At 38.0% G+C, this 14575-nt stretch overlaps 1 protein-coding gene across 1 annotated transcript in view; it reads right to left on the reverse strand.

Annotated features, from left to right (window-relative positions):
* Positions 1 to 3494: 3494 nt before the first annotated feature.
* The window catches only part of NXPH1 (neurexophilin 1), a gene marked incomplete at its 3' end in the record, with an annotated part of 139474 nt that continues 128393 nt past the window's right edge, over positions 3495 to 14575 (reverse strand). Inside the window, exon 2 of the mRNA XM_082015299.1 lies at positions 3495 to 4256. Coding sequence (XP_081871425.1) covers positions 3495 to 4256 — 762 coding nt within the window. The remainder of the gene's footprint in view (positions 4257 to 14575) is intronic.

The raw sequence follows: 14575 nt of genomic DNA on the forward strand, positions 1-14575 counted from the left end.
CTGTCCCATGCTTAAGTATTTTGATAAAACTAACAAGTGGAAGACTTCCAGCTTTCCGTCATTGTTTAGAACTTTGATCAGTGATTTTTGCAATGTAAAACCACCTGTTTCATATATCCTGGATTTCTTTTCTCAAAAGCACAGAAGCTGACAAATAAATTCTACCACTGACCTATCCAAGGCAAGTTTAATATATTGACCTTTGCTCAAGTGGATGATCCATGTATTCTTGCAACAGGAATAGTTAGTTTCATTAAAATATCCCTGTGTAGTGAAAATAAGACACAAAATATGTTTTAAATGGTAAAAAGAATAATTAACAAACCCAGTCTCTTCATTTCTTAAAAATAAATAACTGAACCTTCTTTAATCCTAAAAATATACCTTTAGAGTTATACCTCTTTATCACGTCTAGAATTAGCAATTTATAGTGAGGCAACATTTTCCTGGCCTAACAATCCATTAAGGCATTATTCATGTGAAAGACCCAGATAACTAATAGATATTGCTTAAATTAATTAACACATTCATGTTCATTAAATTCCTTTTTCAAATGGCAAAACCAAAACCATTCTTTAACAAAGTTAGCAAAGACTAAATATTTTCTAAAGAGATTGAATGAAATGCAATTAACTAGCACCTAAGTAACACATTATATATTTTAATATTAGATCACAGTTTCACAACCAGATCATCAGAAGAACTCTTCCAAGTTCAAACTCAAGAACACTTATGAAGAATAGCAAGTTCTTCAAAGGCTTGAGACTAAAAATATGACTGACTGTGACAGAGGCAAATAGAGTACCAAATACCACAATTAAAAGGATCAAAACCATTGCACAATGGATAATTCCTTTTTGTATTTATGTTACTTGAAAAGTTGATATATATATGTGACCAGAATGTATATACGTTATATATTTATGGGAAGTTTTAAAAAAGAAAGAAAATAATGCAGCTGTACCAGTAATAGTAGTTCACATCCATTTTTCAGAAATACAAATGAGAACACAAAGCATGTAATGCTCAACTGTAATACAGATTGCTGAGATTGCTAATCATATTTAACACTGGAATTCTGCATACTATTAAATGGCAATTTGTATTGAACTCAATAGCAAAGTTCCCATTGACTTTAATAGAGCAAAGATTTTGCTCTTGGTCATAGCACAAATTACTTTATGGTTTATAACCAGAACAGATACTTTCCATAGAGCACAAATGAGGAAACACTAACAGCATAATTACAATTCCTGTCAAAGGAAAAAAAGTGTGTATCTCAGCACATTCCTGAATGAGATCAGAATCTGGACTGTATGGCTTGGACCATTTCTTTCTCCAAATCTACACAGGGTCCAGGGTCACAAGGTTGTCCTGGGAAATGTCATATACAATGAAGAGATTCTCACAAGCATATCTCTTCAAAGAAGCCAAACCAATATTAATATGGAAATCTTCTCTCCTACTCATATATCAACAGGAAAATATTTACTTGCCAATAATGTTATCCATTTGCTTTGTTTTATTCTTATTTATGTTCTGCACCTAGAAAATTTCAGCAGGAGAGGCCCATAAGTGGAAGTTGTTTCAAAGTTCTCACTTTTTGAAACATTAGTGGAGTGTTTATTGGGACCTTGGAGAAGCTGTTCATGATGCTGTGCATATTTGGAAGCTGACCCATGTCTGCATTCACAGCTTTGACAGAAGAGCACCGAACCTGGGGGTGAGGGTGGAAGGGAGAAGGCAGCATTGCCAGGAATGATAATTCTGAAAAGTATGAGATGAAATACTGAGTTCTTCTTTGGGCAGCCTTCTTTTAGGCATAAACTTATTATAGTTGCTGGTTATCTGGATGCTGGGGGTAAAGTATGCCACTACACACCAAACAAAAAAAATATATAAAAGCTATGAGCCTTTTGTTTATAGGAAGAAAATTCCCTCATACCATAAAAAGGGATCTCTTCATTCCATAAAGAGAAATCAGTGCCTCAGAGGAAGCTAGAGTTAAGGCAAAGGCAGGCCTGTGTACACAGAGAGTGGCTCCATGTTTTCCCACTTCTAAACAATAAAGAATCATTATTCATTAATAAGGGCCCAAGAAATTTTTATATACCCTACATATATGCATGTATATTCTGCTTATTTGCACACACACACACACGTACATATACACTCACAAGCATGCACACACAAAGATTTATAAATATATGTGTATATATGTACATATGCAAAGAGACAAGATTGAAAACCATGTCAGACTTGGAGTGTTATCCGCTTCTCAGAACCATTTAAACTACTATCTACACAGTACATATTGAAACTCAACTTTAAGATTTTTTATTTTTATGTACAATTCATTTTTTTCCTCTGGAAATAAAATATCTAAATACAGACAGACTGTAATGTTGTATAGCTTTCAACAATACTTTAGCTGAATAAATGCTTTGTACATAGTTTTGTCTTTTAATGGAGTTTACAGCTACATTGATAAAATGGATTCCTCATTTCCTTGATTGTTTTTAACCAATAACAAGCAGAGAGACAATTACAAGTTAATATTAATAAGCAGCTCAAATAACACTGGTTAAATTATGTACAATACAAACCATTCATACAAATGAAGACTAGGATATTGAATTTGTTACAATATTTTGTAATAAAGATAAGACAGCCACTTATAACTTACATGTTCTCCGCCAGGCATTTTCCTTCTTAGAGATCAGTTAGAGAGTTTTTAAGTAGCTTATCTGGCCTAAACTCAACCAGGTTTAAAGAATCAGAGTTTAAAGAGTCAGAGAAACATTAAACCAGAATGTCTACCCACATGTAAATTCCAAATGTTTGCCCATCTTTACTAGTAACAGGCTCGCTCCACGGAAAAAGAGCCACCTAACACCACCTCGAATGTGCCTACTGTATGCTGGAAAAAAGTCACGATGCTTTGCTGTGTTCGTATAATAAGGAATGCTGAACTCTAGACACACATTTTTCCCATTTTAAGAAGTATTTACTCCTACGGCATTATTTACCAGTACAGCTACTCCAAGCAGTAGGATGCAGGAGTGGGAATTACTGACGGGCGTGTACTCAAAGGACTTTCAAAGAGATTTCCATAACAGTCTGCGTTAGAAAACATTCTCTGTCTAGTTAATCCATTTTGCTTGATGATAGGTTATCCTGAAACCTTATATATCAGACAATAAAAGCTCTTTTAACAGGAATCTCAATGTGAGCAGAAAAGAGTGTGTGTCTCTGTGTATGTGTATGGTTTTATTTCAAATCCATAGTGATTTACAACTAGATTGGTACATGGAGCTGACTGGGCAAAAATTACATTAGATTGTTTTCCACTAACATATTTGCAGCCATTTGACATCAGCAGCAGCAGGTAGACACATTCCAGGCAATAGATGTGGCCTTCCTCCTTGAGGTTACAGCCCTGTCATATGACCTCTTTCATTACCCAGGCTTCAGTCTCAGACACGTGTTGGTCCTCACCCTGATGGGAAGTAGGGTGTGTCACTGTGGTAGTTGTAATCAGGACACACCTTCTGCACTAGTTTATAATCTGTACTATAAAAGGAAATGTAAATACAGATTACTTTAAAGGGCTTGGAGCAGAGCCATGACACATGGCTCTGGGTCTGCTCCTGATAACAGGTTTTTGAAGGGTCATAGTTGCAGAGTGTGTTCTTGGTAGCCTTGTCAACCTTTTCATACTCGATTCGACAGTTAAAGGACTTGGAATCTTTGGCATCAATCACTGTCTGTTGTGCCAAGTCAAATTCCACTATTTTTGTAGGGGGCACTAGGCTCACAGATACATTCCCTTGACCGGTGGAGTTATGCCTGAAGTAAACACTAAACGTCCCATTGCCATGGTCAACGATTTTCCCCGTTATTAACAGATTTAGCTTCACAGTCTTGATGTTGGAATGAAAATCGCCCCAGCCAAACATTTTCTTAAATTTCCCAGTCTTGACAATGGGCCGTCTCTTTGCTCTGGGCCGAGGCTCTTGCAGGTCTGTGGAGTTCCTCAGCCAGTCCCAGAGATCTTGCTCAGAATAAGTTTCTGGGACATTGTATCGCAGGTCCAAATCTGTATCATTTTCCTTTCCACGAAAAGTCTGTGACAGCAGTCGGCTGATGGACAAGTCTTTGCTACTTTCTGTCCATATATGCTTTAGTGTGGATTTGGAGCTTCCTGATTTTAGAAGTTCTGTTTTTCCTCCATTTGTTAAATTTGCACAGGTAACCTGAAAAAGAAAGAAGGGAAGAAGAAAGAAAGCATATATTGAGATGGGTAATACAAAACCCATCATTCCCACCTCAGACCAAAATGATCAGATTTCAAAATCACAGGGAATTTTTTTTTTTTTTTAGAAAATAAATTATATCTCTGTACTCAGTAAAACAAAACAGAAATGTCTATTTTCCTTTTCTTTCCAAGTAGCTGTTACTTAAATCTCCTTTGCCAGTCTTTTACACTGGCCTGCAGATTTAATCCCAGCCATTCGCTTTATTCTTCAGCCTGAAAGCTACTTCTGTTATGATGCCTGTAACTGATAATTATGTAATGAAATACTGCAAAAACTAAGGTACAAAGCCATGTCATCCTTCAGTCTGTGTGTGGCTTTCACTGGCCATTTCTCATCTCAGAGTGAGGTACTCTTGCTTGAATGTTCTCTCTGCAAACTGGCTGTGTCTTCCACAAGTCACATTCATTTATTTTTGCTGCCACTGGAGTCCACTATCAGGGTGCTATCTTGGTGATGGCAGCCTGACCATGCTGAGTCCGTGTCATTATCAATCTAATAATAGTAATATAATATACTGACTCCTTTTATGAGTACACATTGGTCTGTGTTCTTGACTGGGACCTTCAGTTACAACTACAATATAAATAATAGAATAATGAAAATTTTAATGAGTTTTGCAGTGACAGCTGTACATACTGTGTGCTGTACCTCAATTAATGCAAGAGGAGTCACAGTCTTTTCTTATGGTCCTTTACAGATTAGCTACTGATTTGCCTTGTCTGTATCTAGTATGACATGAGTTTCTCCTTCCTCACTTCACTTCTTTTTTCACATCTCCCTCCCCAAACCAAAAAGTGATCTGTGCAAAACAGCCATTTGTGTATTTACAAGAAAAATAAGGCCACCTATTATTAGTAATAAAAATGTAGCAATAAAAAAATCCAGGAAAATCACATTTAAAAAAAAAGATACAATCTTGCACAAAGTTCCTACAAAATTATAAACTTCAGACATAGTTTTTCACAGAATTTAGTGTCAGAGCAATTTGTCTTATATATATTTTTTCTCTTTGCCCTAATTGTGTGGAAAACAGAGAACAGATGCAGCCTCGCAGCTGCCTAATATGCAGCAGTGGTAGAGAGCTCTGACAGAGCATAGCAGGGAGGAGTGGAATTGGCAGGGAGCAGCGGGGGCATAAGAAGAACAGCACCCTTAGCCTCATTCCCCCTAAAAATTTGCACCAGACACACTGCCACATTTTGTAACATTTGGACTGCTCTGAAGAGGCCATCAAGCTTCCTATTTGCCTTTTCATGGCGACATAGGAGATTCTGAATATGCCTGTTTTATTCTTCTGTGTTCTGGCACTGATTTATGTGCTCCTATCATACTTGCAGTTATATCTTTCTCTTCACTTAAAAATGAATTGTGTATATTCCCAACCCAGGAAACCCATTGGAAACCAGCTAGCATTTAAATCATGGCCCCTCCCTACTGGTACAACTGGAGGTATATGTCACGGAGGACATCTATCACAGCATGGCCTTTTCATTTCCTAACAATCATGGAATTGAAGCATGCTTTCATTAACTTCAGTACTTTTTCAAGGTCAGTTTAAGGCACACACATAAAATCAGTCTAAATTGTCTTAATACACTGATCACATAGGAGGTATGCCCCCAGCCTTTTACAGCAAACAAATAGGTAAATAAATCTGCCACATCCCACACTATACCTCCCCAGTGAATTTCAGGTTGGTGGACCAGTAAGGGTAATAGATAAAATATGGGCTTTATTTAGGATTGTGCCAAAGGCATTATTTCGTCCTCTTTTGAATGGAAGGAAGGATTAAAACACAGAGTAGCATTTTGATAGCCAGTTTGTAGCTGCATCTTAGCATCAACACAGTGAGCCAGGACAGAAGCTGTAATGAAATGCACTGATGGTGCACTGGTTAATGAAGCAGCAATGAAGATGTCACAGGGAGAGAGAAAGAGACTCAGAATATAATTTTGCTGTGGCATATGGGGATGGAGTGCAAAATAAGAAAAGAAATGTGGTTAAAAGGAAAAATGTGCCTGTCTGGCATGGATCTGTCAACCTGCTATGAATCTAAGCACTTAGCTAGCAGAGCTGGTATACCTGCAATCCGTAGGTAGGATACAGATTGCTTACCACTATATTTTTCTTTGCTCACAGCTTTTTTTTCCTTTGTTTTCCCTTCTGCATCCAGTGATTTACATTTCATGGGATTACACTACAAGTGCTATGTAACAAAATGTAACGGTATAAAAACCTTTTAAAGGGAAGGTGTCTTTTTTTCAGATGTATAAAACTGAACACCGAGGAAAAGAAGCAGGTATTTTCTGAAAAAGTTGCTGACTGATACAATACATGTGTTTTTTTGAAAGCCAGTATATTTCATGGAAACTGATGATTCAGATTCCATGCATGTTGTACTACTTCATACCTGATCTAACAAATAGAATTGATTGTTACTGTCATCGATTTTGTAATACCTGAAAGACTTCTGGTCATGCAGTTAGCCCTGAGACCTCTGTGATTTTCCATGTGGATAACTGGCTGCATTCATGATTAAAGGCGTGAACCTGCCCTCCATAGTCAAGTGTCTGTGTAAGCACTAGAAAAAACAGCCCACAAGGGTTAATAAAAAAGCTCTAGAATTCATTGTTCTTCACTAACATTTTCCAGCCAACTGCTTTTTCATATACTGTTAGTATACTATGTGCTATAGAAAGCAGTTATATGTATCCTCAGAGACTCACACACCCAATAATACAGAGCATTGCTGTGTAATAGAATTTCTGCAAATGCAGCAGTTATTTTCACATGAACTAATCCACAATTTTCTCTTCTTTCCAACCACAAGGCTGCAATAATACAGGAAAGATCATGAAAAACCATGAGATTTTGCACTTACTAGTGTGAAAACTAGCTTACTGAAACACAGACTGTCTTGGTTTAACCCCAGCTGCCAACTAAGCCCCACGCAGCGGCTCGCTCACTCCCCCACAGCGGGATGGGGAAGAGAATCGGAATAGTAAAAGTGAGGAAACTCATGGTTTGAGATAAAGACAGTTTAATAAGTAAAGCATAAGCTGCCCACGCAAGCAGAGCAAAACAAGGAATCCATTCACCACTCCCCATGGGCAGGCAGGGGTTCAGCCATCTCCAGGAGAGCAGGGCTGCATCACAAGTAATGGTTTCTCGGGAAGACAGACGCCATCGTTCTGAACGTCCCTCCACCCCTTCCTTCTTCTTTGTCCCAGCTTTATATACTGAGCATGATGTCGGATGGTAGGGAATATCTCTTTGGCCAGTCTGGGTCAGCTGTCCCGGCTGTGTCCCCTCCCAGCTCCCCGTGCACCCCCAGCCTGCTCACTGCAGGCCAGCATGAGAAGTTGGACTGTCCTTGACTGCTCAGCAACAACTCAAAGCATCAGCACATTATCAACATTTTCTCATCCCAGATCCAAAGCATAGCCTCACACTAGCTTCTATGAAAAAAATTAACTCTATCCTGGCTGAAACCATGACATAGGCTTATGTTACTAGTGCATGAAAAAAGAGCCAATTTGAAGTGGCTAATGGGAAGCTAAAACACTGAGCAGCCCAAATTCTACAGTGGTTTTTTTATCCTCTTCCTTGAATATATTTGCATATAATTCAGAAACTTGCATACTCTACCTTATCACTTAGTTCACTATAACCAGAGTTGTTTTTTCCACAGCCAAGTGCCACTCCTAGACAAAACATTGAAAAGTTTGGCCCACTTGTATTTGGCCTGGCTAGGATAGAATTAATTTTCTTCACAGAAACTCACATGTGGTTTAGATTTTTAACCCAAACACTGGTAAGACACTAATGTTCTAGCTCTTGCTGAACAGTGTTTGCACAGCACCAAGGCCGCCTCTTTTTTCCTCTTTGCCCCTCAAATGAATAGACTGGGGGCAGGGGGAGTGCAATAGGTTGGGAGGGGTCACAACTGACCAGATGACCTGAACGAACCAAAGAGATAGTCCATACCATGTAACATCATGCTTAGAAATTAAAAGGAAAAGAGAGGGGTTAGGGGTGGGTCAGACATCTTTTGTTCAGGAAATGGCTGGGCATCACTCTACCTGTGGGAAGTGGTGAGTGTTGTCTTTGCATCACTTGTTTTGTTTCATTTTCTTCTCTCTTTTTCCACTTATTCGTCACTTACTAAACTTTTTTTTTATCTTGACCCCCAAGTTTCCCTTTCCTCTTCCCCTGCCCCACTGGTGAAGGGAGTGGAAGTGAGTGAGCCGCTGTGTGGTGCCTAGCTGCACAACACCACTACAGTGCAGTATATCAACATTGCAAAAAGGCTGAGGAGGGGGATTTCCTCCAGGACTGCATAGCTAGAAGTGGTTTTGAATTATTATGATGTCAGAAGTTTCTGTATAGAACAATAGCAAGGAACAAAAAGTAGAAATGCTTATCCAATGTTACAAATGTCAGTGGAAAAGCACTTGGTTAGCACAGCAGACTGACCTTTGGTTCCGGTCTTGTACTTTTAATGGAAAGCACAAATTTCCACTACCTAGTAAAGTTTACTGATATCAAAAAGGTACAAGGAGATTACTGCCTGGTAACTCTTTTCCAATGAATAATGACAAATTGTTATTCCAGTTCTTCTTCTGCTTCTAGGAAGGAGCAAAAACAGTGGTTTCACTGGGCACAATATCCCAAGATATCATTAAAAAAGACACAGGAATTGACCTGTAGTTCATTTTTTACTCCATTAAAATATTCATTCTTTATCCTCCCTTTTGAGGGTGAAGAATTTTTTATGATGATGTTTAACATCATTGAATATATTTCAATGAATATGTGTAATTAATTTAGGACTTCGTAAAGGATAAGCAGTTTATTTGTCTCAGAAATTTTTGAGTTCTCTTTCAAAACACTGAGCTCTGAATGCTTTGTCAGGTCAAACCTGAACATTTGGAGCAGAGAAAACAAAGTTGGAAAGGGATATCAAGAAACCATGAAGGCTTCAAGTGGTTATTTAGGCCCTCAGTGTAAAATCAACCACAGGTATATTAACATCAATTTAAGACTGATCAATTTGAGATTTTAAAAAATAGTCATTCAAAGAGTTACAGCATGACTCTTGATTTCTCACCCTTTTCTTTTGATTCTAGCTCTGTTACAGTTCATTACCTGTAATTACAGTATTGGATTAGAAATTATGTATTTATTCCTCTGAATGTATGACTACTTGAGGGCAAATGAAAATGTAAACAAACAATCTAATACTCAAGGTAGAAAATCTCTCTCTTCAGGTAAATAACTAATCAAAACCAAGATCATTTTTGCTGGCATAGCAGTGTAAGAATTTGGCAGCACTGTGTCTGCATATGCCCTGTTAGAAAAGAATTCAGAATTGTCTTTCCTCGGTCAGATATCTCAGATACAACATCAGTAGGAAAGTACTGATGGGCATAACTATAAGCTGGACCATCATCAAGGCAGGACAGAATTCAGAAAATTTTAGCTGGATCCTGTTTCCTCATATTAATCCTGTTTATGCAATGGGTGGAGGAAAATCTGGACCTAGTTTACTCTTCTACTTTGATCAATTTTTCTTTCTATACTTGTGTACCCATTGTACAAAGTTATTAGTGGCATCGAAATATCTCATTCAGTGAGTAATTTCCAGACAAGTCAAAGCCAATATTCTGCAGAAATTTGACCATAAACAAAGAAACTGAGAATGAAAGTTAATGGAGATATATAACAGGGAGGAGTAAAACAGAGTGAAGAACTTGCACCTGTTACAAACTGATACTTCAAAAAGTAGGACAAACACAGAAAACCAAACACATTAATATTTCATTGAAACAGACCTCTCTGGTTTTAGTTTACAAGCCTTTTTGCCACATCACTTGAAAAGAATAAGAATGTGGATTGGTTGATCAAAACATGCAAACTCAGATGAATCTGACAAATGGAACAGTAAATCCTGATCTGCCGTGTCAAATAAGAACACAAAAGGGGTTATGCAGGATCAAACCAAAGACTAGTTTAGAAAAACGTCCTATCTCCAATAGCAACTATAAGAGATGCCTGGAGAAGAGAAAGAATATGACAAGCGTATGATAGTCCCCTAATTTCTTCCCAGCTGTCAAATATTTCTAGTTTCCTCTGATTGATATTGTTTCTGTATATGTTTTCTGTTTCAGTAAGACTCAGTAGACTGTTCTTCTGTGCATTTGTCCACTCTGACCCTTTGTAAACTTTTAACCTCCATAACATCCCTCAGCAATGAGTTCCACAACTCTATTCTCTCTTGCTGTTTATTTTGAACCTGGCTCCTGCTGCCTTCTTTAGAGAATCCTTCACTCTCCAGATGGGAAATTCAGTCTCTATCCAAATTTCCCATGCTTCTCCTTTCTTTTCTTTCCTGCTACACTTTACGTATTTTTTCTACAAATATCCATGAATGGAAAATTTGATGATTTCTAGCTACACAAAGAAGCCTACTTCTAGCACACCAGTACGTGCCTCAGCTATGTCTACTCAGAGTAGTAAACATATGCTGAACACTTTTCCAGGCTTGAGTGCCAGCCTCCTGGGTCACACAAAAAATCCCTTGTATGGAAGCCTTTCTATACCTATACTTTTGAATCTCCTTTTTGTCCTTCTCTGAAGCCTCCTCAGTTCTGTCTCCTTTTGGGATATCGTTTAGTGGGCGTAATGGTCTTGGGTTAACGGTTGCACGTGATGATCTTCAAGGTCTTTTCCAACCTTAATGGTTCTGTGATTCTGTGATTCTACTCCCAGTTCTGTCTCTAAGATAAGGAGATCAGAATGGCACACAGTATTAAAGATGTGGCAGAACCATGGTCTTGTATGGTGGCAAATGGCCTTCTATTATTTGTTCACTCTTTTTTCTCTATTAATTCATAGTTTTTTATTTGGTTTTGATCACTGATGGGCACTGAACTGATGCTTGTATAGAACTGTCATAACCCTAAAGTCTCAGTCCTAGAAGCTGGGATTTATACTTTCCCCATGTGTTTCACATTACATTTACTACCACAGAATTTCATTCCTTAATTTACTGCCTGTTTACAATTCTGATAAGATCTTTCTGCCATTCCTCACTCTTGGCTCTTATCTTTTCTGCTCTGAAATATTTTTTCATCAACAAACTTTCTCACTCACCTTCCCCAGGTCATTTACAAATATATTGAACAGCAGAGGATCTTGCACAGAGGCCTGCAGAATTCTTTCCATTACAGACCATAGAAAAAGAAACATCTGAAGTTTTCAACAATATTTTGTAAAGTAATCATTTGGGATCATTTGCTTAAGCATAAAAAAGTAGAATTTTTTGTCAAACAAATAAAAGGGAAGGTAACATTTTTTTGTTGTCTTTAAGTTGGGAAATTGAACTTACTATACACAGTTACTGCAATTTTTGTGTAGGTCTACCTTAGGATTCATAAAGACCAACTTAATACTGAGCTGTGCTCAGTTCAGCTTTAAATTCTGTATTTTTCTTGTTTTAATCTATGAACTATTGTGCTTGTTCCAAATGGCCCTTGTTAGAAAGAAAATATGGCTACCTGAGCTTTTTTCCTCATTCATACAACAGAGGTTATGCAAGACCAGAAACTGATATAAATTCAGCTGATGACAGCTGATACAAATTAAGTGAAATTTAACATCATTGAAATTAGAGTGCCTATGTCTGTTGATATCTGTTTGAGATCTGACTAAGAATCAAAGACTAATTAGAAAATTTGTACCCACAGAAAGATGAGGGCACTAATAAAACACTAGAGACACTGCTTTGTTTAGAGACACTATAATTCTTAACAGTTGTTGATCATAAAATATTAAGATATTGCAGTGGACCATTCTGCACAAGAAAAATAACTAGCACGAGTTACAGTTTTACAGTGCTCTTCTACACAACATAAGTTGCCTGTTATAAATAGGTCTGAAAACTAGTAAGTCTCACATAACTTTCAGGAAATGCAAAGGTGATAAAACACTTTCCGTGGTTAGTTTCCAATGAGAATACTTAAGAATTATTTTGTCAAATTTTGCTTTAGAATCACTTCTCCCTTACATTCATGTTGACTGTGGGCTAAGCTGTGACACTACCACAAGCCCTGTGAATGGTGAATAACAGACTGATGAAAGTGGCAGCCTGCCACCACATATTAGGAAAGAGTTAGAAAAATGTTCTGCACCATGATCTAGGATGGGAATCATCTCACTGATCACCTCACTCACCTGGAATGCAGGTCTTAGGTCTAAACTATTCATCTAGTCTTATTCCATAATCAATAGAGAGAGAAACAGAATGAACTACCTCCTCTATCTCCATTAGCTATTGATGAACCTTCAAGGACTGAATAAATGCTCTTCATCTAGATGCCTAAGGGTAAGCAAGAAAAATCTGACCTATGGTGCATAGTTTGCCCTGGAGAGAACACCAAGGCTGCAGGCTGGAAGCAGGACAACGATTGCACTATCTAAACACGTTCTGAAATGCTGTGGTTGTGTTCAAGTGCACTACTACCTATGCATTTGCAAACGTGCTCAGGCTTGTGCTGTGTTACTCCTTACACAGTAAGGTGTGCAGACCTGCCACTATTGTTCCTGCTTTCCTTTAGATATAGGAAATTTCCCATATGGAGGTCTCCTTTTGGAAACAGTGTAGCTTTGTACTATTCTGTTATCTTTTGGGTTTGTTTTAATCATACAAATAATTTTCACAGGTATTTAGAATCTGAAAAATTCTAAAGTCTTCTTGAGCCTGTTTTGTTCACTAGTGACTAGAAAAAATGTTTAGTAAGCAGACTTTTAAAAAGAGTTTAGTCATCTAAAGATACAGATAGGCACTTGAAATCAGTCTGACTTAGACTGTAATTACAGAGACATTTCTCCAGGAAGCAGTACCCTAACTGGTATTTTTCTCTTTCTCCTTTTTCTCTGCTTCACTCTGCCAGTGCTGCCCTCTCAGATGTGGCAGTGCTCTTTGTAAGAACCTACGGATTTCTTTTTCTTTTCACAAACTTCCAGAGTGGAAATCAGACTCAGAATTAAACATCCAGGTTCCTCTAAGTGCCTGGAGAAAGCTGGGAATTTTCAACCAGGAACCAAAACCACAGATCCACAGCAGGAAGCCATGAAAAGCCAGCCCTAAGAAATGTTCCACCCTTTTCCTGGAAATCAAGGGTGAAGACAGGTGCTACTGTCACTTTTGTCTTTCAAAGAGGAAATCTCATTTTTTTTCCTTCAAAAAGGTAGCTCCCAGAGAAAAAGGAAGCGATTGCAATTGACAATTTAATTTAAGAGCCTGCGAACCTTAGTAAGTCAAACCAAAAGTCCATCTAATCCTGTACAAAGTATCCAACAATGGCTAAAAGTTTATTTTTGTCAAAAAATCCAAAATCAGGGAAAGGATATACTACTTGTACTGGAAAATCTTTCCCACCTTCAACTCTTTGCAGATTCTTAAGTGGGATTTGTGGCTATGAATTTAATAACCTTCAACAAATATCACTTGCCTATTTCTGAAACTTCCAGCATCTGAAATAACCTGCAACAAGTAGTTCCACCTCTTAACTTCAGACTTTCTGAAGAACCTTCTCCTCCTGTTTGTTTGAACAAGCCACCTCTTAGCTTTGTTTGATGCCCCATACATTCTTGTCCAGCAGGCCACAACAAAATCTAGCATAGCAGCAGCATTTTTCCTGTAGGGTTGGAGCAGAAGCTTGGTGCCTGGATGCTCAAGCCAAGCAGAGCTGTAAAAGTTTATGCCTGGCAATAGGGGAGCTTCCAGGTCAAAAAAAGGAGGTGTTTTCTGAGTTACAGGTACTTCCAGACCTAGGCATCTCCAAAGGTGGTAGCCAAGGGGCAGTGTAAAATGTGTTTCTGGAATACATAGGAAGTGTATGGAGTCTCTTGGCTCAATTTATGGGCCTAATCCTGACCCACCACTGAAGTTAACTGTAAAAATCCTAGAGGAGAAGAAAGACAAACACAGTGTGGTATTATCTGGTTTGTTTTCATTTTCTTGCCTAGTTAAGTCAGAATGGAAGTTGTTGGTTTTGTAAAACATCATTTATCTTTCAATTTAGAAAACACTATACTATCCTACATAATAGTCTGTGAACTGAAGGACCAAATGAGTTACAATACACTGTGAAAATCTTCACATTACAATTTTAGAGTTTTCTGCTTTTTGCCTTAAAAGTGCAGGAATTCAGCCCAAATATTTCTAATGGTGGAGATGCAAGTGAATTTTT

The sequence above is a fragment of the Phaethon aethereus genome (genome assembly GCF_964289735.1).
Source record: "Phaethon aethereus genome assembly, chromosome: 2".
NCBI classification, from domain to species: Eukaryota; Metazoa; Chordata; class Aves; order Phaethontiformes; family Phaethontidae; genus Phaethon; species Phaethon aethereus.